The sequence below is a fragment of the Lissotriton helveticus genome, chromosome 3_2 (genome assembly GCF_964261635.1).
Source record: "Lissotriton helveticus chromosome 3_2, aLisHel1.1, whole genome shotgun sequence".
In the NCBI taxonomy this organism is placed as follows: domain Eukaryota; kingdom Metazoa; phylum Chordata; class Amphibia; order Caudata; family Salamandridae; genus Lissotriton; species Lissotriton helveticus.
In genome coordinates, this window is record NC_136062.1 from 359,832,628 (window position 1) to 359,858,091 (window position 25,464).

General features: G+C 46.8%; 1 protein-coding gene across 1 annotated transcript in view; it reads right to left on the reverse strand.

The window, feature by feature from the left end:
* The window catches only part of ZDHHC13 (zDHHC palmitoyltransferase 13), a 265,540-nt gene that overhangs the window by 114,905 nt on the left and 125,171 nt on the right, over positions 1–25,464 (reverse strand). The window contains exons 7-8 of the mRNA XM_078684239.1: positions 10,601–10,763; positions 5,636–5,761 (exon numbers count right to left, since the gene is read on the reverse strand). Coding sequence (XP_078540365.1) covers positions 5,636–5,761; positions 10,601–10,763 — 289 coding nt within the window. The remainder of the gene's footprint in view (positions 1–5,635; positions 5,762–10,600; positions 10,764–25,464) is intronic.

Sequence of the window (25,464 nt, forward strand, 5' to 3'; positions counted from 1 at the left end):
TTCCATCAGATGTCGCATGATACATACATTTCCTTTTGCGATTGCCAAATAGCGATGCTATGGATTCGCTATTTGGGAATTTCACACCTATGAGCCTTCATGTCTTAAGGGGTTTACACAACCTTTCCTTGTGCCTGTATATGCTGTATCGCAGCTTATAAATAAATAAATAATCCATTATTTTACAATACCTTGTTCTTGTCACATATTTATTGAATGAGGTTTCACTGGGAAGGCAGTGCAGCACTGGTAAGGGCAGACTGGATGTTTCATATGAAGGTAAGTGACACAGCCTTTGTATGGATAATTTATATAGGTTTCTTTTTAACCAAAGGTAGACTGAAAAAATCCTGCTAATACCCAAGCAAAGCAAAAGAAGAAAATCGAGGAAAGACCAACAAGGCATCAAGAGGCAATCAAACACCAGTTTCAGTCAATACAGTTTGGTGAAAAACCTTAAACTGAGGGGGTGAACAATAAGCGCAAATGTGGGGCAGAATCGGCAGCTGAAAGCGCCCATGTAGCATCATCTTTGCACACACTTTGGTAATACTATTTCTGAAAGAGACTTTCTACCTTCAGTTTCCTCACCTTTAACATATTCCCCAGGCAACAAATAGGATTCAGAAACTTTTCACTAGAATCTTTGTGTGCTGGTGGGTGGCACCATGCGGCTCCGCACCAACGCTGTTCCAATCAGGGAAAAGACATGTGGAGCCCATGGAGGCGCCACAACCCTCTCGCTGAGGTCAGCTGCTTTTAAGAGTGTTCTCGCCCTCAGACGCAGCGCCCCAAAAGCAAATTGGCATGACCAGTGCAGATTCCTAGACTTGAGATCTTATTGATGGATAGAGTCCAATCACAGAACGGGGAGGTTGGGAGGGTCGGTGAAGAATCTGCAGCTTAACAGTCTCTACCAGAAAGAGAATTGCCAACGTCTAGCCGCAGATTCTTCACCTTTTGGATAGATACCAATAAGTACCTACTTGGAGGGGAGCTATGAATGGACTCAAACCAAAAAAGTCCTCTAGAAGCGAGCCGGGAAAATGCCCTTACTGGTGGAAATAACTGTCCAGACAATAGTGCTCCGTGAACATATGGATGGATGCCCCACTAAACCACCTGGCAAGCAAAAGTCTAGAATAGTAACTTTGCATGCTAACACAGTAGTAGCCGCTGTAGCCTTGGTAAAATGAGCACGCAATCATACCAGAGGCCTCTTCCTAGCCAATGCTAACCAGATCTTAATGCAGAGCACGATCTAGGGTGATGGTTCTCTTCTATACAGCCCTGTCTTTTTTATACTTAAGGGAACCCCACAAAGGATTGATCGCCCGCCCGGTGGTCTCTGGCACAATCTATGTAGAAGCTCTGTATGACTCTGGCTCAGAGGGCAGCAAGTCGATTGTCCATCATTATGCTCCTATCAGATCGCTCCGGTCCTCGGATAAAAATTTATTGATAGTTCGATTTAAGAAGGCTAAATGGGGGGGCAAAGCCTTCTCTACGGCTGCGCCCAAACTGTGGAATTCTCTCCCAGAAGAACTTTCTAGTCAGGTGTCCCTTCCGCTTTTTTGTAAAGCCTTAAAGATCTGGCTTTTTCTAGATACGTCGACCTGAGCATGTTCCCTCGCTCACCGCTTCTTGATGCTATACATTTAGCGCCTTGACGCACTTGGGCAAGGTTTGCGCTTTACAAAACCAATATTCACTCATTCATTCAGTCAGTTCGTGCTCTCATGGAGTCCAAGCGATGGAAACTCTCCACCTCGTTAGAGGGTTGAAGCAGAACATAGAACGTCGGCAGAGTGATGGTTTGACCAACATGGACCGTGGTGTCAACTTTTGGCAGAAAAGATGCATAGTACGCAGAACCACTTTCTCTGGTAAGGTGGTGGTGTATGGCAGGTTGACATAGAGGGCTTGAAGCTCACTCACATGCTGCGTCAATGTACTGATGAGTAACATGGTCTTGAGAGTGTCGAGCACAAGGGACAGCTGTGAAGCAGCTCAAATGGAGTTCACATTGGAAATGGGAAAGGGGAAGACCAAATTAAGATCGCACTGTGCCAAGGGGAAAGGAGAGGGAGGAAACCAATGTTATAGCCCTTTCAGAAATTTCATAACAGGAAAGGAGGAGACTTTATCAAAGCGGATTATCCGACAATGACAAAAAAGCCAAATGATACCTGTTAACTGTGCCAGTGGAAGTCCTTGCTAGGGACAAAACAAACAAACGTCCTGAAGGGGTTCAATCTGCAGAATGCCTCACCAAGCCACAGATGGGTCCAATGACAGGAATGTACGGTTTTAGTCGGACGTCTGGCTGCCAAGATGAGATCAACCACCTGTGGAGGAAGATCAAAGGTGTTCAGCTGTCGTAGTTCAAGCTTGTGAAGACCCGGGTACAGAACCTTGCTCTGCTGCTATAACAGCTGGTCCTCCCCGAAGGGGCAGCCTGATCGGAGGAAAGATACTCAAGCCCAGGTGTTCAGGATATTCTACACACTATACTCAATCCAGGGCTTGTATGATAAAGTGGACCCGGACAGTCCTCATGTTCTTGGGGCAGGAGTGGTATGAGTGGACAGTCGTACAGGAGTTCTGAGTTCCATTTGAGGTGGAATACGTCTCCGAGTTAAAGATGTCTTGCAAGCTTCAACGCGCAGAAGTAGTGACAATGTGAATTCTTGGCGGTAGTCAACAATTCGAGGCAAGATTCTTCCCATTCGTAGAAAAGATCCTGTGCCACCTCAGACTGTAACTGCCAATAGCGATTCCCTAGGTGCAGACAGCTGAGCTCATCTGGCCTGGAACTCATTCATCCTACCATCTGGTTCACCACCAGAGGAATTCCTTGGTGGTCCAGCCAGTTCCAGAGGTGCAAGGAATCCTAGCCCTGTTTGCTGCAGTACCACATTTATCTGCTGTTCCCCGTGAGCACCTGCATTAGCCTCCCGTTGATGGATGGTAGGAAGTCTTTCAACGCCAAGCGGATGGCCCTCTGCTCCAGAAGGTTGATGTGGAGCCGGGACTCCACCAGAGATCTCTGATCTCCACACCTCACAGATGGCCACCCCAAGCCAGAGGTGACATTGGTCACCACTGTAAACTCTGGGTGGGAGAGGAAGAGGGGCCCGCACCGGCAGGAATCACGAACACAGGTCTTCCGTCACCTCCTCCGATATCAGAACATGGTCGAAGAACTCCCCTCAATGTTGTGCCAAAAAAAAAAAGATTTCAGATCCCACTGCTGAGCCCGTATATGCCTCCTGGTGTGCTCAACTAGCAGGATTTAGGAGGCCATCAGTCCCAGCAGCCTAAGAGTTGACCTCATTGAAATCCAGGAAAAAGGCTCAAATATTGGGATCATAGCCCGAATGTCCTGGACTGTCCAGAGAGAAAAGCACAAAACCAAACCTGATCAAGAATAGCTCAGATGAAGGGGAATATACGAGAAGGAGTCAGGTGTGTCTCCTGGACGCCGATACTGAACCCCAAAGATGACGGGGTGTCCAATGTAGTTCAGAAATAGTTGACTATCTTCAACAGCCAGTTGTCGAGGTAGGAGAAGATTGGCACCCCTGACCTGCAAAGAAATGCTGCACCACCACCATCACTTTCATGAAGTCCTGAGGCCACTGGTGAGACCAAAAGGGAGCACAGTAAACTGAAAATGCTCCTGTACTAACACAAACCACAGGTAACACCATTAAGTCAACAGGATGGGTATATTAAAATAATGAGAGCATTTTGAATTTTTTTGTTCCGGAAGAAGGCATTTAGATGGTGCAGGTGTAAAATAGGTTGGAGGCCTCCGTCCTTTTTTGGGCACCAGACAGAAGCACCCATAACAGTCATATCCTATTTCTGGTGCACGTAACCTCTAAATAGGCCCTTTGGCCACAAGGGTTTACACTACCTGCTGAAAAACAGAAAGATGATCCTCACACAGTCGTTGGGAGACAGTATAATGTGCAGCAGAGCAGAAAGAAAAGAAGAGCATTGCCCTTCCCAACATTTTGCACCGGTCTAATGTGATGGTCTGCCAACCCAGTAAGACTTGTTAGATCCTGCCTTCCACCAGGTGGTCATGATTCACTAAAGGCACGCTAAAGGGGTTTTGCAGATGGGGCTGCAGAGGGGGTAGTAAAGTAGGCAACCCATTGACATTGGCTGCAGAGTCAGTGGGCACCATGGCTGCGACTGTGAAACTGCTTGGCACCATGCTGGGGTGGGATGAGCTGGTGGTATAGGATACGTCAGACTGGAGTCTGCCTAGTCCCCTTATATGCAAGTCCATCGAACGGCATGGCTATGGAGAACCAGGTCACAACGAGTAGGGAACTTGGCTGCTTCTCGGCAGTCCTGAATGGCATAGGCAAGGACAGGTTGGGGATCTTCTGGAACACCTGGAGGACTTGAGAAGCAGTGGGCTGAACGTTTCATACCGTCCGTGGATTTGGAAGAATTTTTGTCACTCCACGTTACTCTTTAATGTGGAAGTCCAGGCAAATTCTACCAATCTCCACGTACGATGCTCCAGAAAATGTGAGCTGGTGAGCGAGATTTGGAAACCCCTAGCAAAATGTTCCAATGTGAGCGGTCATGGTCGAAGGGCTGAATCTCTAGTAGATTTGCTCCTTGCTCGAGTAGATGGTCTACTCGAGTGACAGCAAAATCAACTCGAATGGCTGCACGCTCTTGCGCAATGCAGGATCAGTTTGCGCTGATTTTTCAGCACTGCTTGTGCTACAAGCACTAAATTGCAGCACGAGCAGCACAAGCCGCATACTTTTCTCCAGCTGGTGGATTGCTGCAGAATCTCACGCCGTTTTTATATAACTCAGCATAATGAAACACCGCATGTTCTGCCCACCCTTAAACTTGAGACGCTGAATCCCAAAGGACTAGGGTATAGTGAAATATTGAGGTAAAGTGTCACAGAGATGAGCGAAAGCTCTGGTTCAGCGCCTGGTGGCGTGGAAAAAAAGGAACTGATGTCAGTGTGCAGGAGTGGTGCATATACAGGCTCTGGACATCATTTCTGTAGCAAAACGGCATTGGTGCAGAGCCGCACGGCGCCACCCATCAACACGAAGAGGTACTGTTGAAAAGTTTCCTGCTAAAGTCTAAATCCTGGGAAATATTCAAAAGATGGGAAATCTTTGGCTACAAGTCTCAATCAGAATTATCAATGTTTATATGGAAAGTCTGGTTTCTCCACATGCAGACATGTGATCACAGGAGATAGAAATAGGAGATAATAAATAACTTCTGCACCAGTTACACTCTGGTCAGGGAATAATCCCAGTTGTTCTTTCCGCTTCTAGGCATTTCCAGTTCAAAGTATAAACTCAACAGGGTGGTGAGGCACCCAAGACCTGCCCCCTTCTTTAATGATTCACATTAAGTTGCAGTTACAAAAATCATCTGGAGTTTCCTCCCTAAAACGTACCCTCAAGTTAGAAGGATCTTCTATTCATTAATCAAATCCATGGTTAGCTAGAACCCATAGGCAATTTAGAAAAAGTAAAGCAACACCCTCTCCTTTCCCAAATTCATGAAATATTTGCGTGATTTTTAATCTCAACACACTTACAGATGTTTTTGACAAAGATTTTCTTAATATTACCTCATATTTTTCCAGTTTCTTCAGAAGTCTGAAGCTTCGGCTGCTTTTGTTACTCTCAGACACACTCAACATATGAGTAATGATGCGATTCCGGGTTTGATTAGCAATATCAAGAGGAGTTTCTCCCTAGGTAAGTAGAGACAACATGTATGTCAAAACACAAAAATACAATAGCAATTTTGTGGAAGCTTGAGGTATCATAAACCTGAGTGCATAAATACTAGCAAGGTGGAAACACTCAAGTGATGCCCCACCCCAAGGACACAGAAACAGTTTGGGAGAGCAGCTTAGAGCAACAAGGTGAATCAAGTTTACCCATCTCACCAGTATCGCTACTTCCTTACTTATGCTGGTTACACCTACTGTTGTCAAACATTAATCCTTGTCTTACTACAAAAACACTTATCTCCAAACAGATGCAGTTGTATTCTTGCATAACTTAGCAGTGTAGTTTCTGCATGCGGTATCCTTGTGATCAGAAAAGTACTGATCCAAAAGAATTGAGCAGGGTGCACTTTGGGGAAACATGGAATAGCAGCCATGCAAGTAAGATTTATCATGATCCTACAAATGCATGTGCAAATTTGATGATGCAGATCCAACAAGACTAAATGACACTTTTGGATATTTGGACAGGCCACCTTCTATGAGTAAAATATATGTTTGGGCTTAATCTAAGCTACCAAGTGGCCAAATGCAATTTGTGGCAAAGCCAGTCCTAATTTTTTACCTAATAGCATTTAGACTGCTGGGACTTTCGAGTCCACACATACAGCCTCATTGAAAGGTCTCTTAATTCTTATTCGAAGTATAGGATAATATTGGAATTAATGTGATCTGCAGGTACGCAGTTGAACTTTTTGGATGAACGTTCATGGTAATTCAGATTGATCGTACTCAATTTACAGACCTTTTGAAGGATGGAAGGCTTAGTCTCCCTTGACAGGATCCAAACCTGTGACCTTCAGATCACCATACTTGTCAGAGGCATTCCACTCACTGAGCCATCATGCTGGCCAAGTAGGTTATAATTCTTGCCATTCCGCTCCTATTACTGACCTGTTCTAAAACTGGCAGAAATTACATTCTTGTTCAAAATAGTTAGTTTTTGTTAACAAGAGCGACAGAGTTACAAGAACTAAAACCCAAAATACCTTAACAAACGAGTACACCTCAACTATGCTACAGATTAGTTGATAGCTGCTTCCAAAGGAAGCAATTTCTCATATTTTTGTGGGTATGATGCAGATTAGTTTTAAAGTAATTTTCAAAAAAACCTTTTTAACATCAAAAAGTACTAAATGCTACAGATTCATCCAAAAATTCCCTCTTTCTCAGGTGCATCTCAGGAGTCTACTCAGAATAACCAGTAATTCTGCATCCTTAGAGTTAACAGCTTTAACTCCGGAGAAGTGGAATTTCTAGGTGCAGGTCAAAGGCAATCATGAGGAATCCCTGCTACTATAAAAAATGAAACTACAAATGCCGCAATACATTGTTAGCTCACACAACAAGCTGTGGCTACAGGTGATACACACATGACATGGAGAAACCTGGCAGCTATTTTTATAACATTACTTACAATGCCCTAAAATCCTGAATGGGCAATAAGCGACATGATAGTGCAATTACAGGATGTAATGGGTGGATCAAATTACTCAGCAAACTCAAGGAGATGATGGACAGAGCACTGTAAACTTTTTCAAACACTCACCCCCAGTCACAGATCTGGGTTTAATCCATCATCATTCTTTAGCTCAATTAGCCACCTCAGTTCAGACCCAGGCAAATGCAAATCAGTCTTGACCCTGTTCCTCATGGTAACAGTCCAGCCCGAACTGCCGCGCCAGGTCTTCCCTGTACCGGAAACAAGTCTCCTGGGACCGGTTTCGGGGCGACACCACTCATCAGCAAGGCTAACTTGAATCCAGTGGCAAAGTGAGCAAGAGACCGATGTCTGGGCATACCCTGCCAACTTAGGGTGAACAAAGCAAACACAAGGAGATGATGGACAGAGCGCTGATACTTTAAAGACATTCACCCCCAGTCACAGATCTGTGTGAATCCAACATCGCTCTTCAGCTCACCTTTCCACCCCAGTTCAGACCCAGCCATATGCAAATCAGGCGTGACTATGTTCCTTGTGGGAACAATCCAGCACAAACTGCCAAGCCAGGTCTTACCTGGACCGGAAACAAACAGGTTCTGCTTCTATTAGTGCACAAAGAACTTGAAATTATAGCATAGGTTGTCCAGTGTCTGACTCTTCATGGCCATGATACCACCCTCCTAAGAAAAGAATAGCCCTCAAGGTGGAGGCAGTGGTGCTGGAGGCTCATTATTGGTTGACTTACGTCACATTCAACCCCCATATATCAACATTAAACAGCACCAGAGGATATGAGATTTGTAGGTAATGCAAATCTAGATTAATTACACAAATGCACTTAACAGTGAATCATTGCAACAAGTTGTTCAGAATGTTGATTCTCAACTGATTATTGCCTGTTAAATCCTATGCTTAACAGGGTAGGGCATCTATGAAGAGTTCATCACTAACTGAACAAGAAAATGCATTTAGACACTTTAGTTCCAGGGACCACTCTAACTGTTCCTGAATTTCAGGCAATAAACTTGGTTATCAACCATCAACTCACTGAACACTACTGTATGTGGGGTTTTAGTGTAACTTGCTTAGGCCCGGAGTTTTCAAACGTTGGTTAATCTAGTTTCTGATGTGCAGATTTTACATGATCAAATCAACTAGTTTTGTCCATTTGCTCCAGCCACAACTTTCTAATTCTTGTCGAAACATATTTTTCTAATTATTGTTTAACCCCTTCACTGCGGCGGCTATTCCGCCGCAGTGCTAAGGGGGCGGGGCGGCCGCATGCTGGTGACGGAACCGCTCCGTCACCAGCGTCGGTTGAGCTGTGCTCATGACGGAGCGGTTCCGTCATGGCCCGCCCCGCTCAATAGAACCCTCAGCGCAGGCGCGGAATTCGCGCCACGCATGAGCGTTCTATCGAGCGGGGCGGGCCATGACGGAACCGCTCCGTCATCAGCACAGCGCACCGCAGCTGATGACGGAGCGGTTCCGTCATCAGCGTGCAAGGGGTTAAACTTGTTTTTAAAATGTAACATTCACAATAATTATTTACTAAATATGTAAACTGAAGTGTTGATGTAGTGGGCGGTGAAATGTAATCTTATTAGTTCTAAGATTATGTATATTTTAAATTATGTATAGAATGCATTGAAACATATTTTGTACATTTTTATGTTTTTTGCAATAATTTCTTTTATAGTTTCATATGGGGAGATTTCTGCCACAGTGGAGGAGCTCTCCAACTATGTGTGCAAAGTTACAAGTAACTTTCCATTTGTAATTCCAGTACTAGGAGGCTCCACCCCCTAATTAACCCCTTCCGCGCTAATGACAAAGCCAGCTCGTCATGGGCGTTACCTGCGCTACGCGGATGACGAGCTGGCTTTGTCATAAACAGCGCATTTTTTAAATTCCAGCGCACAGCGGGAAAACGCGGAAGCGGTTAAAGGGGGGGGAGATAGGTAGGTCTACTGTTGGTGTAAATCTACACTTGCAAATGCTGAAGGTCAAAAAAGTGTTAGAGTTGCACCTTGGTGTGGTAATAAATATACTCCTGTATATTTCCGTTTGTGACTAGGCATCATTGTTTTTGGATAAAATGTTTTTTGTTGATCGGCGTCTCCAGTATTTTGCTATGAAATCATAGATGGTCTGTTGGAGCAGATTTTACCTCTTCATATTATTGTTCTACATTCCATATCCAATAAGGAAACACGTTTGTTTGTAAGAAATTGACAATCCTGTATTCCCCATCCTCTAAAATAATAGGACTTTTCACAGTCCTAATTAGAAGACACTGTTTATTTGGCTGTATTATTCAACCCATGCTTGAAACTGCCGGATACAACACAACCGTAATACTGGAAATAACAACAAGTTTACATTGCTTCTCAAACACCCAAACTGCAGCTTTCACAGATTCCAAATACCAGTTGTTACTTTTGCTCAATTTATCGTACTCAATTTACAGACCTTTTGAAGGATGGAAGGCTTAGTCTCCCTTGACAGGATCCAAACCTGTGACCTTCAGATCACCATACTTGTCAGAGGCATTCCACTCACTGAGCCATCATGCTGGCCAAGTAGGTTATAATTCTTGCCATTCCGCTCCTATTACTGACCTGTTCTAAAACTGGCAGAAATTACATTCTTGTTCAAAATAGTTAGTTTTTGTTAACAAGAGCGACAGAGTTACAAGAACTAAAACCCAAAATACCTTAACAAACGAGTACACCTCAACTATGCTACAGATTAGTTGATAGCTGCTTCCAAAGGAAGCAATTTCTCATATTTTTGTGGGTATGATGCAGATTAGTTTTAAAGTAATTTTCAAAAAAACCTTTTTAACATCAAAAAGTACTAAATGCTACAAGTTATAAGTAGCATTGAAGAAATAACATCAGATGATTGCACCTATCAAACTATCTTGTCTCCTTCTAGCCAAACAGAAGATTATTTGTTTTGTACAGGTAACTCTTCTTAGCAGCATGTTAAGTGGTCTCATGGGGTGATACACCAAATCCCATTCATGATTAATTTAGCAACACTGCAATCTCCTATTTCAGTACCTAATTCAATTTAAGTGACAGAATTTTAAACGATTGTCTGTGCAAATTCACTGTATTTCTTAAAGGCACTTAACACAAATATTTTGACACATCTACTTACACATACCACAAATGATCACTAATGTCCATTTCAAATCGAACAAAGCTGTCAGATTATTAACTACTGATAATTATGTTTAATCTCAAATGTTAACAGATTTAGATCTGAAAACTGAAAAAAGAGGCATGATTTTTTTAACGACTATTAATTCCACTGATCACAACATACACTCAAGAAAAATAGATCACCTTGCTATTCTGAATTTCAAAACTGGAGCCAGCTTCCAAAAGAAGATCCACAGCATTCACATTTCCAGCCAAAACGGCCCAATGCAAGGCACTATTTCGATGTACTTTGTCTACAGCATTTAGAGATGGGTGGAACTTCAGCAGAAACCCAGTAGGCTCTGGCCTGGAAAAAGAGAACAAGTGGTTAGCAGATTTATCAATTCCTTGCTGCAAGTAGAGTGAGAGTACAAGCATCCAAAAACAGTATTAAAAGATTAACATTAGATTTACACTGAAAAGATACACAGTTATTCTATGTGGGGAAAAAGTTCATGACATTTGAAACTATGGTGTATAGGAGATATCTTTACCTGTTTGTAAATGGTTATATTTTAGGATAACACTAAAAACCAAGCTGGTACCTATCCACCTGTAGAAACCTCAATCTGCTATATAGGTATTAGAATAGGGGAGTGTTTATATTCCTCCAAAGAAGTGTCAGTTGGTTGTTTGAGCTTATTTAGTTAGCAGTTTTTTCCACAAACTGCTTGTTTGCACCGAGAAGCATCTAACCTCAGAACAGATAGAGTATTAATCGACAGCATGAGTCCAATCCACAGAATGGGGAAGAGGGAGGGTCATTGAGGAATCTGCGGTTAGATAATAAACTCCATCAGAAAAGGCATTAAGAAGGTAAATAACTTGTCCATCTGATGGAGACTTTTAACCACAGATTTCTCACCCTGTGGCCAAAGCAGTGCCTCCCCGGGTAGTGGATCTGTAGATTGACCCAGGCCAGGAAAGCCTGCAGGACAGATCAGGCAAAGTGCCCATCCCGCTGGACTTGACTATACAGCCAGTAATGCTTCGTGAACATGTGGAGACACCTCCACCTCGCAGACCGCTGTACGGACACTTTAAATAATTTTGTGTTTCACTCATTTTCATTATCAGCAGCACTGAGCATGTGTCACAAAACAAGAAATTATCAAGTGGTAGAATCAAGAGCTTTCTTAGCATGATGACATTTTCTAACCACTCGCTTTTTGGATGATTCTAGTCTTGTGAGTAGCAGCTTACATAGCGTGGTACCAATACGTATGGTACGTCGGTTTTATCATGGCTGCTAGGTGCATGAAAGTTATCACCAGTCACAGTTCACAGCAGTAGCTACAGTTCTCAGCTTGTATCAGAAGTACAGCATGAGTTGTAATATAGAGGGGTTGCACTACTGCATATGCCTGGACATGTGGTTTACACTTGTCTTAGATGCATAGTATCTAGAGACTATTCACTAAAATGGCCAGCCAGTTCATTATTAATTACAGATTGCTTTTGGCACATGGAAGATACTAATTTCCATGCTTTCTTGCATGGAGAAATACATTTCTTTTTCAACGCGTCTTTACAATATTCACTTTTTAGGTCTTGGCTAGCCGCGCGGAAGCGCGTCTCCGCCGAGAACCTATTGCTGCCGTGTCTGCTTCCCAGGAGACAATCCTGGCCACGCGCATGGCGATTTGAAACTGCCACGCGCGCGCGAACGCGCGCTGTGGCCAGGCGCTGTTGATGGAGCGAGATTCAGAAATGTTTTCATTTCAGCTCGTGAAGTCACACTTCCATAACAAAAATTAATCATGCTAACAATTTGTGCTGTATGTGTATTCATTCAACATAGTTTAAAGTTGCAGTACAGATACACGAGGGTTATTAACATGTGTGCTCATAAACGTACATTATGTTGCATTTCCTTGTATGTGGAAAATAATTAATTAAACCTGTCTATTGTTGTGTCATAACTAATTGCAGCTGTTTAAAATAAATGGCATGTGCTTATTTTGCTTTTCTGTCTATGTGGTGTCACTCTATTCTTTACAGGTGCATAAAGAATCCCGCTGGATTAAATGAAGAATGGTAGATATAAATGCTGCTTTATTTGTGTGCCACAGCTAGGTAATTTAGACTAATGGGTTAATCATTAGCAATGGAGGGTGGCAACAGAACGAACTTTATTACTCGCATTAATTATTCTTTTGTGTTTGTTTATATAATAGTTTTTCGGGGAAAAAAATGGTTCTGGGCCTAGTCCATGGTGTTTGCTAAAATTCTGCTCGGACCAAGAGAGAGTCCATGATGAAAGAATTTCCTCCTGCTGAAACATTTTGTCGTGATGAGCTGACTATCCTTTACACAAGCGAGGCCAAGGCCGGGAACCGGCAGAAGAGAGTGTGACAAGTTTCATATCCGAGGAAGCAAATGATCCTCTTTTGGATATTGTTGCAAATTGGAGGAAGCCTCGTTGTTTGAAAGCTAGAGACAATGGACTCTAAGAAAGTGACGGAACTGATGTTCTAAAAAAAATGTGGTGACGATAGCCTGTCACTTGACAGGCCAATGGGACTCCGACTTTTGCAGAAAAATTGTACTTTTACTTAGATTAGCTTAGCGTAGAAAGGTATAAAAACTCTTCCCCGTGGAAGAGAGTGCTGCTTCTTGCTGACCTTTGGATGGGTGTATCGTGCTGATGAACATTTCTTGGAGCACGTAAGAGAGACAAAGCCTTTTTATTCTTTATACTTTATTATAGCAAGTGTAGTTAGGGACTTAGGATTTTGAGTAATGTCAAACCGTTATTTTCTAATTAATTCATGCTACTGAATTTTACTTAAAACATAATTACCTGGGGCGTGGCTAGCAGCCGAGCATGGCGGCAGCCTAGAGGACTAGCTCCGTGGTCAGAGCGGCCTCTACACAAATCCGTGCACCTATCCGATCACTGGTAGACCTCTGCCGGAGGGACCAGACGCCCGGGACCGGGCGGCATCGCAGGTGGCAACTCCGGTTCCATTCGGTGGCCGGGTGATCGAGATACCACCGGGTGCCCCGGCGGCCTACGCAGCAAGGAGAATCCAGGGTCTGCCGTGTCTGAGCAGCCGGTCCGGAAGTGCTAGAGACTGGGGGAAGGTCCGGCCGGAAGTGCCCGAGCGTTGACAGAGGAGCCGCGGAGCTCAGGAAAACGGCTGCCGGAGAGTGCTGGGACGGTTGGTGGACACAGACAAGCCATCAGTGAGGTCTTAACAGGGGCAGCCCAGTGTAACCAGGCCGGACTGCGGGCAGCGGGACTCCAACGCTACCACCGCAACTGGCCCGGACCGCCATCTTGGACAGCTGTGCTCCGTAGGGGGCCCGTAGCGGAGTCCCCGTGCGCGGTGGAGCAGTGGCAAAGCTGCATCGCAGACAGGACACGGCGGCCGAGTGCATCTGCACCGACCAGGGGGGGTGAACTCCTGGAACTGGCTCTGGCCGCGAGCGGGGCTCTGAGATCTCCCCCGGCACCACCACATGAGAGTGCGAGAGGATACCATCCGCTCCCGACCGGGCCTCCGAGCTGACTCTGGGCCACGAGGGGCCTCTGCTCGCTGGGGGGCCACGAACCAGGAGCTGTGCAATACCGAGGTGAGCCCCCGGGGAAAATCTCTCCACATATCGGCCGATGCCTGGCCCGGAGCCGATATTGCTGCAATGCCGATAGTGTAGGCGACATCTGTCCACCGCATAAGGTGTAGTTTGGCAGTGCCACCGTGGGCGGCCCAGGACTGTCCGAGCACCGACATCCGGTCCCGATTCTAGAAAGCACTGACCAGGAAGCTACGAGGGTGGTCAACGGGGTCACGATTGTTCCCTGGACGACGAAGGGCACCCCAGGATATCCCCGCCCCAATAAACACCAGGATGGCAGGACGAGGCTCCAAAGGCAGCGCGGCGCAAGCACGCTTGGAGAAATATGCCTATGAGAAAGGCGCATCCTCCCCTCCGGAGGGACGACCACCCAGCGGTAAATCGGCGGACGGAGCTGGAGGGAAGAAAGCGACGCTGGACGATGTAATGCGGACATTGACTCAGGTACAAACTACAGTGGGCTCAATCTCCACCGAGATCACTCTACTGCGTGCTGATCTCCATAAGATATCAGAGATGGTGGGATCGCTGGAGGTAGTCACAAAATCATTAGTGGAAGATGTTTCGGAGCTGCAGACGGCGATGGAACAGGTAACAGCCGTGAATAGAATGCTGAAAGAAAAGCTCGATGATCAAGAAGGACGCTCCAGACGGAACAACATAAGGATCCTGGGAGTTCCGGAATCTGAAGGTACGGGAGCGACGGATCTCTTTGTAGAAGACCTGAGCAAGACTAAACTGCGGCCTAAGGGCCTCAGCACCTTTTTCTCGGTGGAGAGGGCGCATAGAGTGCCGGGTGGCCGGCCTAAACAGGGGGTAGCCACGAGACCCATCATAGCGCGACTTTTTAACTTTCGCGACAGGGACGCCATCCTACAGGCTGCGAGAAAATCCCATCCGGTTCAGATACAGAATGCGACACTGGCCTTCTTCCCAGACTACACGGCGGAGGTCGCCAGGCGCAGACGGACGTTCCTAGAGGTCAAAAAAGAGTTGAGAACACGAGAACTACCATACTCAATGCTCTTCCCGGCCAGACTGTGTGTAGTGGCAGAGAACAAGACTTGGTTTTTCGACACACCCGAAATGGCCAGAGAATGGCTGGACGGATGGCGTCCGGTCACACAGCCGCGCCGATCGAACAGGACTCAGGGAGATCGACGTGCACGGAGTCGCGAGGGCTCCCGGTCCTCAGAACACGATGAAAGGGAGCAGTCCCCGGTGGGAGATAAATTAGTGGAAGATGCTGAGGCGGGACGATGATCACCCGGCGAAAGCTGAACAGTTTTGGTCACAGTTAGCTGCCTGGGAGGCTGCCATTGGACACTGAGCGGAGGGCCTCCGGAGAGAGTAACGAGAGGTCGCCGACTGTGGGGTGTTCCTCACCTCAACGAGCAAGTATTTTGTGTGTGGGATGGGTTAAGCACTCTGCTAAGTTGGGGAGGCGGGCGGTTGTTAGTCCGTGTAGCAAGAGGGCAGGGAGGGGAGGAGTTTGGGGGGGGGGGGATAGTTGCTACAGTTCACACCTCGAAACAGGAGGTATTGTATATTAACAAGTTGACTCAATGTAGAAGGACACACTATGTGGGCACTGAGAGAATACAGACAGTAATTCAGACGTGGCCGCGCGGGTACTCCCCCACGGTACATACAGAGGTCCTGCCCCATGACACACATGACACAGTACGCCCCGACTGAGACCCCACAGGAAGGTCCACAAACGACACTCGTGACACCGTTACAATTCATGTCATGGAACGTAAGGGGCCTAGGGGACAAGATCAAACGGGCACTAGTCATGCAGGGCATTAGGAGAGCGAACCCGTCCTTGGTTCTTCTTCAAGAGACACACTTAGTGGGCACTGCAAGTCAGGCATTAAACAGGAGGGGCTACCGAATGATAGTACACTCCGAGTTCACTTCTGGGTCACGTGGGACGGGTATATTGCTGCGGAAGTCGTCCCCTTTTATACTCCTGACCACCAAAACGGACGACCAGGGCCGGTTCGCAGCGGCACATGGGCAATGGGAGGGTAAACGATTGACCGTAATCTCAGTTTACATTCCACCTGCATTGCATGCCATAGCGTTTCCTGCTTTGGGAAAATTCCTCCTGGAGCTCCCGGAGGGAGACCTCATCATTGGGGGGGACTTCAATGCGGTGACACATAGCACGCAGGATAGGTTCCCGGTCAGAACACACACCCCGGGTCCCTCTCGCTTCAGCGATTTTCTGGAGGCACAAGGGTTGATAGACATATGGCGAAAACTACACCCCACGGAGCGGCAATACACATATTACTCATCGACACATAACAGTATGTCCCGCATTGACTACTTCCTCACCTTAGGCAGCAGCCTCCTCACCACAGACGAAGTGCACATCAAACCCAGGGGAATTTCAGACCACTCACCAATGACACTCACTCTATCACGTTCAAAAAGCACCCGTAAGCGGGTGTACCAGATGCGCCCAGGGTATCTTGCGATACCGGCTGTGAGAAAGGAGCTAAAGAAGGCGACTTTGTACTATTTTGCGGAGAACAGGGCCTCGGTGGAGTCTCCCACGGTTTTATGGGAAGCGTACAAAACAGTTCTGAGGGGACACGCTATTTCCACGATAGCGGGTTACAAGCACGATAAAGGGAGGGAACTCCTTCAGCTAGAACTCAACCTTGCCGAAGCGAATACCACACACGCGGCCGATCCCACAACAGATATACTGCACTCACTTCAGCTCTGCCAACAACTACAAGACGATCACTTAAAGCAGCGCACGATAGAGAGCATAGCAGCGACCGCACATAAAATATACGATGTAGGGGACAAGGCGAGTAAGCTTTTGGCTTGGTTAGAGAAGAAAGAGGGAGGTAACAGGAGTATATTACAGATAGAGGATGCGAACGGGCGGGTACACACTAACCCAGCGGCAATAGTCGAGACGTTAGCAGACCACTTCCAGGAAGTATATACCCCGGAAGTCGAGATAACGAATGAGATAGCAGTGGCGGCACTCGCCGAGGTACCGACACCTACTTTGTCGCAAGATGCAGTAGACGAACTTGACTCGGCCCTTACGACGGAAAAGGTGCAAGCAGCCATTAATATGATACACTCCGGGAAGGCACTGGGCCCTAATGGCATACCTATCGAATGGTACAAGGCGATGGCGGACACATTGAGCCCGCCTTTGCTGGCCATGTACTTGGACAGCCTTGACCGAGAGATCCTGCCCCTCGAGCAGCGGCAGGCGACCATAGTAGCGATCCCAAAGCCGGGCAAGCCACCTGCTGAATGCGGGTCATACCGCCCCATCTCGCTCCTCAACGCGGAGGCCAAGATTCTGGCGAAACTGCTAGCCACACGGTTGCAGCCGCACCTTACTCAGCTGATTCACCCAGACCAATCGGGCTTTATGCCAAACAGAAGTACGGCACTGAACCTCCGCAGGGTGCACGGAGCAGTGGCGCGGGCGCCACTGCTTACGGAACCGGCGGCCATACTCTCTCTAGACGCCAGAATGGCGTTTGATATGGTGGAGTGGAGGTATCTTTTCGCGGTACTGGCCCATATGGGGTTTGGTCCCAAATTCATCTCCTGGATTGGACTTCTATATAATAGTCCGGTGGCACGGGTAACGGCAAACGGTCATGTCTCCCGTGAGATCCCACTGCATAGGGGGACGAGGCAGGGTTGCCCGCTCTCACCGTTGTTATTTGCTATAGTCTTGGAGCCTCTAGCCGTAGTCCTTCGATCTACCACATTACTCAAAGGAATCAGATGGGGGGACAACTGGGAGGATAGAGTTTCCCTCTACGCCGATGATATGTTGATTTATCTGACAGACCCGGAAGCCGGCATCCCAGAACTCCTCGCGCTGTGTGAGAAACACGGACGAGCATCTGGATATAAGATCAATTGGGCAAAATCAGTGATCTATGAGCTGAGGGGACCCCCACCGAGCATCCCAAGCACGTGCCAGTTGGTGATGGCAGACACCTCATTCAAATACCTGGGGATACATGTAACGCGCAACGCCGCTGATTTCTACGAACGGAATTTACTGCCACCCCTAAACAGACTGAGGAGAGATGTCGGACATTGGATGACCCTTCCTCTGACGCTGCTGGGGAGGGCAGCTTTATATAAAATGATGGGACTGCCCCGGTTCCTATACGAAACTCAACAGAAGTTGGTACGAGGGGGGGATAGCACTGCCCAACATACAATTATATTACTGGGCGTCTCAACTTAAAGTTCTCAATCAATGGATTCATGCCCCACAGGACGATCCGGCCTACCTAGCTGATAGAACACAACTGGGCACACATAGCTTACTGGCTCCACTGTACCACAAGGGACTAGCAGGGACACTAATAGGTCCAACTAAACACACAGTAGCACTGTGGCACAGGGAGCAGACAAGGCTTCAATGGGAGGGAGTTATAACGAAAATGACTCCTCTGTGGGACACCAGGGCATTGGGTCACTTGCGGCGTACCAAGGGCTTCACCCAATGGAATATTATAGGCCTTTCCACAGTAGGGGACCTGTGGTCTAGAGATGGAGTGGTCCCGTTCTCACAACTTCAACAGGACTACAGCCTAAGTCCTAACGAAACATACAGATACCTCCAGATTAGGCATGCACTGCAAGCAGCGATACCAGCGGGCACCGAGGTCGCAGAGGCCTCACCACTGGAAGACCGCCTGCTTACTGATTATATGCAAACTAGCGCCACCTCCCTTACATATCGCAAACTCCTGAATAACTTGCCGGACCCCCTGGCTAAATTGAGAGAGACCTGGGTGGGCGAACTGGGGGACATGAGTGAATCAGAATAGAATGCGGCGCAGGCGTCACCGAGAGAGGCTGGGATTTCATCAAGGTTCAGATTGGTGCAACTCAAGATCCTACATAGGGTGTATTTCACGAGAACACTGCTACATAAACTACACAGGGCGGCCCACCCGTATTGTCTGAGAGGCTGTAATGAGGAAGGTTCATTTAAACATACACTCTGGGACTGCATGATTGTTGCCTCCTACTGGCGTCAGATATTTCGCACCATCTCCCAAACACTAGACACAACCCTACTGCCCGACCCACGCACGTGCCTGCTGCACATCTGGGGCCCTACGGACCTGCCACGACAGAGTCAACAGTGGACCATCATCGGCTTAATGGTCGCCAAACGAGATATAGCACAGAAATGGGGGGCGGCAGAAGCCCCAACTCTGGCCCTGTGGTGCAGGAATATGGACGCGCTGATGGTGACTGAAAGGGCGGTATATAAACTAAGAGCCAACCCTCGTAAGTGGAATAGGATTTGGACGCCCTGGAATAAATACCGGGGTGACCTGTGTGACCCCCTGTCAGAGGATGAAGCGGAAAGCTCCGACGATGAGGAAGAGGAGGGGTGAGGAAGCATAACTGGGGATACACTCCGGTATGTCACCGATAAGCCAGCAAACAAGACAAGCATAGCCAGGGGCACAAGGGGACTTTCAGTAGAGGGTGGGGGAAGAGGGATACCTTCAACGGCCACAAACGGGAACTTGCATACCTGAAGAACGGCACTAGGTGCTTGCTGTCATGCTACAGAGTCAAAAGTTAAGTTAAGTTTGATTAATGAAAAAACACAAAAGTAAGAGAAATGTGATTGTGTTATATGCCGATATGTCTTTATCGCCATCTTAACTGATTTGCTGCCGGACCGAAGGTTGTCGGCTAAATAGCTGTCTAATATGTGTATCTGACCAGTGTTTACGAAGGAGCAGCCGGCCCCAGGGTTGTAGGCATGAAGCTGTGTAATATTGGCAATCCTTAATAAAACTCTTACGTTTAAAAAAAAAAAAAAAACACCATTACCTTTAATAAAAATGCTTTAATAAAAATATCCAATGCATTTTCTAATAAATAGATAATACATCTTTACTTGGAAATCAAGCTGGTCTTGTTATTTCATGAGTTTAGGTTACCATTAGCAAAATCTTATCGCCACAGTGGCTTAATTAATTAGGTTTTGTAAAGTGTGATGAATTCATTTACCGCGGTTGTATATAAATGTATAGAATAGTGAATAGGTTAATTAGGTCACATGATTCAGTTGGTAAAAATATGTCATGTCAGTTTATGGGCCTTGTGATTGATATATGATTAATGGTGAAAATTGTGAAATTAGGTAGTGTAGTTTATGACATATTTCCTATAGCCCGCTGGATCAATTTCCTGGAAGCAGACTTGATGGTTGCTATGGTAACCAATATGCTATATGGTAGTTACATAGGATCGATGATTAACATATGTTGAGTTAGTTCTCTTGTTACATGTAGTCGAAAGGTTTTTTCCTGTAGGGTGAAAAATCCTGGTTGTACCGGTACAGAGTGGTGTGACAAGAGTGAAGTCACACAGTGCATTTGATCTGTTTCAGAATAGTGGTATTTGGATATATCACAAGTGTTGTGGTCGTACAACACGTGTTAGGGATATCGGTGTGTTAGATAGAATGTATGCATAGTGAGGATTGTCTATGAAATCGTAGCTTTGAGTATAGGGACAATGAGCCCGTTCTAAAACTCACTGTGAAAAGAGTAATAGAATATATTCAAGCTTGAGTGAAGGGTAAAGTAACGTCGTTTATTAGGTTTCGCTGGAGGGCGGAGCTCTTAGCTCCGCCTCCAGAGAAATCTGTAGTCTTCACAGTAAGGGCACTTGAATACGCCCTCTATTCCATTGGCTAGCTCCATAAATGGAGGCTAGCCATTGGAACAGAGATCTGTCCGTCATTCACGGACCAGATTCGTGGGCGTTCCCTCGATTTTTTCCCTGGGCGTTCCCTCTGTGAGTCATGCGGCGGTGGGCGGAGTTGTTTTTTGTTTTTTCCGGCGCCATGTTGCTCTCATTCTGCGGCCGACCGACGTTGGAGGAAGTCCAGGTGGGTGAGAGCTTGTTTTTCCATTTCCTTGCCTTCCCGCCCCCCCCTCGCTGTCCTGTGCCCCGTTCCCGCCCCCCCCCTCGCTGTCCTGTGCCCCGTTCCCGCCCACCCCCCCCTCGCTGTCCTGTGCCCCGTTCCCGCCCTCCCCCCCCCTCGCTGTCCTGTGCCCCGTTCCCGCCCCCTCCCGATGTCCGTTCCTCCCCCCTCCCCGTTACCGCCCCCCTCCCCTTTCACTCTCCGTTGCTTGTTTCTTCTTTTTTGGGGGGATTTTGGCTCTTAAGAGAGGGGCTGTTGTGCTGAAGGCCAGGCTGGTGTGTCCCCGGAGGCCCGGGGAGTGGACGCAGTGTCTGATTCCCTTTGCCGAGGACTAACTGGATTGCCGGTGTTTGCCGAGTGGATGGCCCCACTGGCTGTCCAAACAGAGCTGTGTTTGCCAACTGTGAGCATATTGCTGCCTCTGGGAGTCACCCCGTCGCGGCGTGAATGGGTCCCCTTGTTCTTTCAAGTTCTCTCCGTCATACCACTTTCCTTTCTTCCTTAGTCTTCCCTCTCGCCCCCTCCGGTTTTACCTTCTGTGTCCACCGCTTCGTGCACTAACTCGATTTTTTTTTACTGCCCTCGCGCACCCCGCCTGGTTCTCGTCTTGCCGGAATTTGAAATCTCACCATTACAGATTTTATGATGGTAGATATTAAAATTAAGAAGATATATGCGCAAACAGTCAGTGTGAATTTAATCAGTGTGATGTAAAAGTAATAGAAACGGGCAAATGGGGTTTAAAACCGTCTGAAAACGGAAGAGAACATCTAGTGGAATAAAAGGCACCGCATTACTTTCTGCTAAAGAGACACATCTCCGGGCCCGGCCTCATTAGCGAGTAATCCCCGAGGCCAGCGCCTCGACTGCTCGGGGGCCGGTAATCCGCAGCGCCATTAAAAATAAAACTAAGCGCTGCTTGAGCCAGAGTAAGCGACTTTTATTGTGTGGAAATGTACCCCGCCTGGCCCTGCGAGGCGGAGACATAGCTCCTAATTCATCTCCTGGAGCCCCGCTGCTCCCGCCCGGTGCTTTGTCCCCTCCCCTCAGCCCGGACCAGGGGGCTCAGAGAGCACGAGACGTCAACGGAGATAAACACCCCGGAAAAGAACTCTTTCCGCATAATCAACAAATAAGGCCAGAAGCTCCACGGCCTTCTGCCGTGCCCTCATCGCGCAGGCAGGGGGCAGAAAGGCCCGGGTAGAGGCAGGGCAATAGGGCAGAGTTGGGTCAGGGACGAGAAGAGAAGCGAGTGGCAGGAGAGACAGGAGCCAAGATAGCGCGTGTGGGCAGAAAAGTAAGATGTCGAGTTGGCAGAACGATAGGAGAGGAGTGGTAAGTAGTGTGGGTGGTAGGAGTAAGAGAGTATGCAGGGAAATTGAAAGTAAGATGACGGGTTGGCAGAATTCTGGGCAGTGGAAGAGTCATGAGCAGAGCAGCACTGAGAAGTTTTAAAGTAAGGGTAGCGAGGGCACCGAGCACAGTACTAGAAGGAGACGTAGGCAGAATGAAAGAAGGTGTGAATTGGTGGGAGGGGCTGCTGGCAAGCTGACTAGAGAGAAGGTGAGTGGTGAGCAGAATGAGAAGTAGAGAAATAGGCCTGGTTGATAACGCGAGGACTGGACAAAGAAGTCGGTAAAACAGCAGAAAACGGTGGTATGGGGCGTTGACCTAGAAGTAAGGAAAGTTGTGGGCAGAGGGATATGCTTTGAAACTAATAGGCATAAAATGCAGTACTTTTCTCCTAATGCAAAAATAGTGTTAAATGCACTGAAAATCACTTTAAACACTTTTCACAGGATTTATTTAGGGCGTTCTACACATCTTAAATGACCCCCAAAGTACTATGTCTGAATGACAAAATACACCAAATATTAGTGAATGACTATTCTAATTTTTTTAAATACCAATGGCCTAATTTGACATCAATAATTCTGGATTTGATATAGAAACAGTCCTTGCACATTATCTCTAAATTTGCGGTAATGTCATGATAACTGGTTGTGCTAATGGTCTTACTGAATCCTGGAATAACATCAGACCATCGGAACCCCTTACAGAGGGCAAGCAGGAGCTACAGGCCCCAAACATGGGGGTCGAGGCCTTTTACGCCTAATGTCCCAGGGCCCGACTTACTATGGGTCCTCAGCAACTGGGCCAAGTACCTCTTCAGCACTTCCCTCTTTATCTCTAGGGGCCGAAGGAATAGACAAAACACACACACACACTGTGTTTGGATGAGTCAGGGGATTGGCACACGGGTGCAGAGCCTCATACATGTATGACTGGATGGCAATTGGAAAGCCACACAGGCATAAGGATGTCTCCCTTATAACCGGAAGCACTCACATGTATACATTTCCTGCCAAACAAGCGGTCCTCTGCATACTGTGCTGTAAAAGTGTTCTGTGAGATCTTTTCCTCCTACTGAGTATCGCATTTTGTCAATATTACAATTCTTATGTGATGGATTTGGGAGGAATCTGGCAGTTGCCACGCTGAAGTCTACATAGGCAGCAGCCAGGCCTTCTGAGAACCATTGGGAAGTTTGACTGCGAAGTTTTGGGGCTTCGATTACTTTCCTTTTTCCTTAGGATTTACAACCGTTTTTGACAGTTCTGCAAGGGTTTCGCTTTGAAACTATAATTCTATAGACTATGAAGATGAGGTTTTGGTAGCTATAACATCTGCAAAAACAATTTGAGGATTCCGTGTCTCGTTGCTGTTGTCTTTGTTTTCCGTCAATGGAATGCTTTCGTCGGCTGTCATGTCCTCTCCATGTTTTCCGTTACTCCGTGGTGTTGTCTTTGTTGCCCTTGTCTCATGTCTTTTTCATGTTTGTTTCACGTGTTTCTGTGTCTTGTTGCTGTTGTCTGTTTTCGCCACGCCCACGTCAGGCAGTCTGTGGCGCTAATTGTTGATGTCCCAGTGTGAGTGGGTCCCTGTCAGTGGGGTGCTCCCTGACACCAGAACTAAGGAGGTGGTAAAAGGATATGTGCTGGTGCATGACGGCATAACGTGCGGTTTATGAAGGAAGTGGCCGCCCCAATAAATGGGCTAAAATATGGAGCCCTGGCTGCCTACAGAGGGCTGTGAGGAACTCGGAAGCTGCAATTTGACCCTGTGTGGGAGAGAAGTGCGCGCTGAACGCCCGGAGACAGTGCTAACTGGTGAGGGGTCCGCAACTGCGCCTAGTGCAAGCGGGTACATATTGTTATTGCGTTTCATAGAAAACTTAATGGACTTTATAAGTGGTTCTCATGCTAATAAAGCGAATACAATGTTAAGTGTGAGTGGCTTTTATGTTGCCCCTACCCTCGAGGCGAATGTAATTACCATTTAGGAACACTACATTTAATTTGTTGTTTTTTTCTGCGAGAAATGCTCTTAAGTACGGGTACGCTTTTAAATGGCATTGGTCAACCAGACCGTCTTTCAGCTGAGCTGCCTGTGAGCATGAGAAGCAGAGGCCATTCATTTGAACCGTGGTGTACTACATGCAGTGAGAATGCTGCAACTATCTCCCTAATTGGTGTTCAAATGAAACTAAAGTGCCCGCGGTAGCTCGGATCACAACGTGCAGGGTCTCGTTAAAAAATGCAGCACTGAGCTCCCAGTGACGCTTGTCCACACAACGCTTTGTAATTTACCATTTAAACATTCCACATATACCCCACGCCCAAAGACGAATGCACCGATGCATTTATTTCAAAGAGTCTCAAAAGCGTTTATTCTAATTGACCAATTAAAATCATAGACACTACACAAGTGCATAGCACTGAAGGTATTACATTTGTTCCGTTTTAAAATCGCTCAAAGAACACTAAGCAAGTATTTGGCTGTGCACTTTGCACCAGTGTTCACAGATAAAAAATATGTACAGAATAAAATTTACGGTATATCAACATAGAAAAGAAACACGTTTTTTACAAGACTGTTAAAGATGTTTAAATACACAGCTCTGTTTTTATAATTACAGTATTTACATCGAGCACCCTGCGCATAGCACACGGTACTGTGTAGTAAATACACAGTTGCTAGTAAACCACATTATACTTCCTCAGTGAAGAAGTATAGCTGTTACATCGCCCTATAGCACACGTGGCATCGTATGTCTGCCCTGATTTTAAGTCTACATTATTTGCTCGCTGGATATTTTGAGTCTATAAATGCGATATTAAAAGTGAAATTACAAGTCCCAGAATGCATCATTCAGTTGTCTAAAAAACCCAAGACCCAAGCAGCAGAAAGTATCACACATGTCACACAGGGGCCAACAGGCGCCTATGGAAAAGTTAGTACTTCTTCAGCACTTTTTATCCTGCACCATGGAGAAGAAGAATGCGCAGAGCGAGCCCCACGACTCCCCGCAGTACTCCTCCGCAACCTTTTTCTGGTCGACGCTCTCGTCTTCCACGCATTCTTTGCTGCTCGTCTCAGCGTCCTGCTTCAC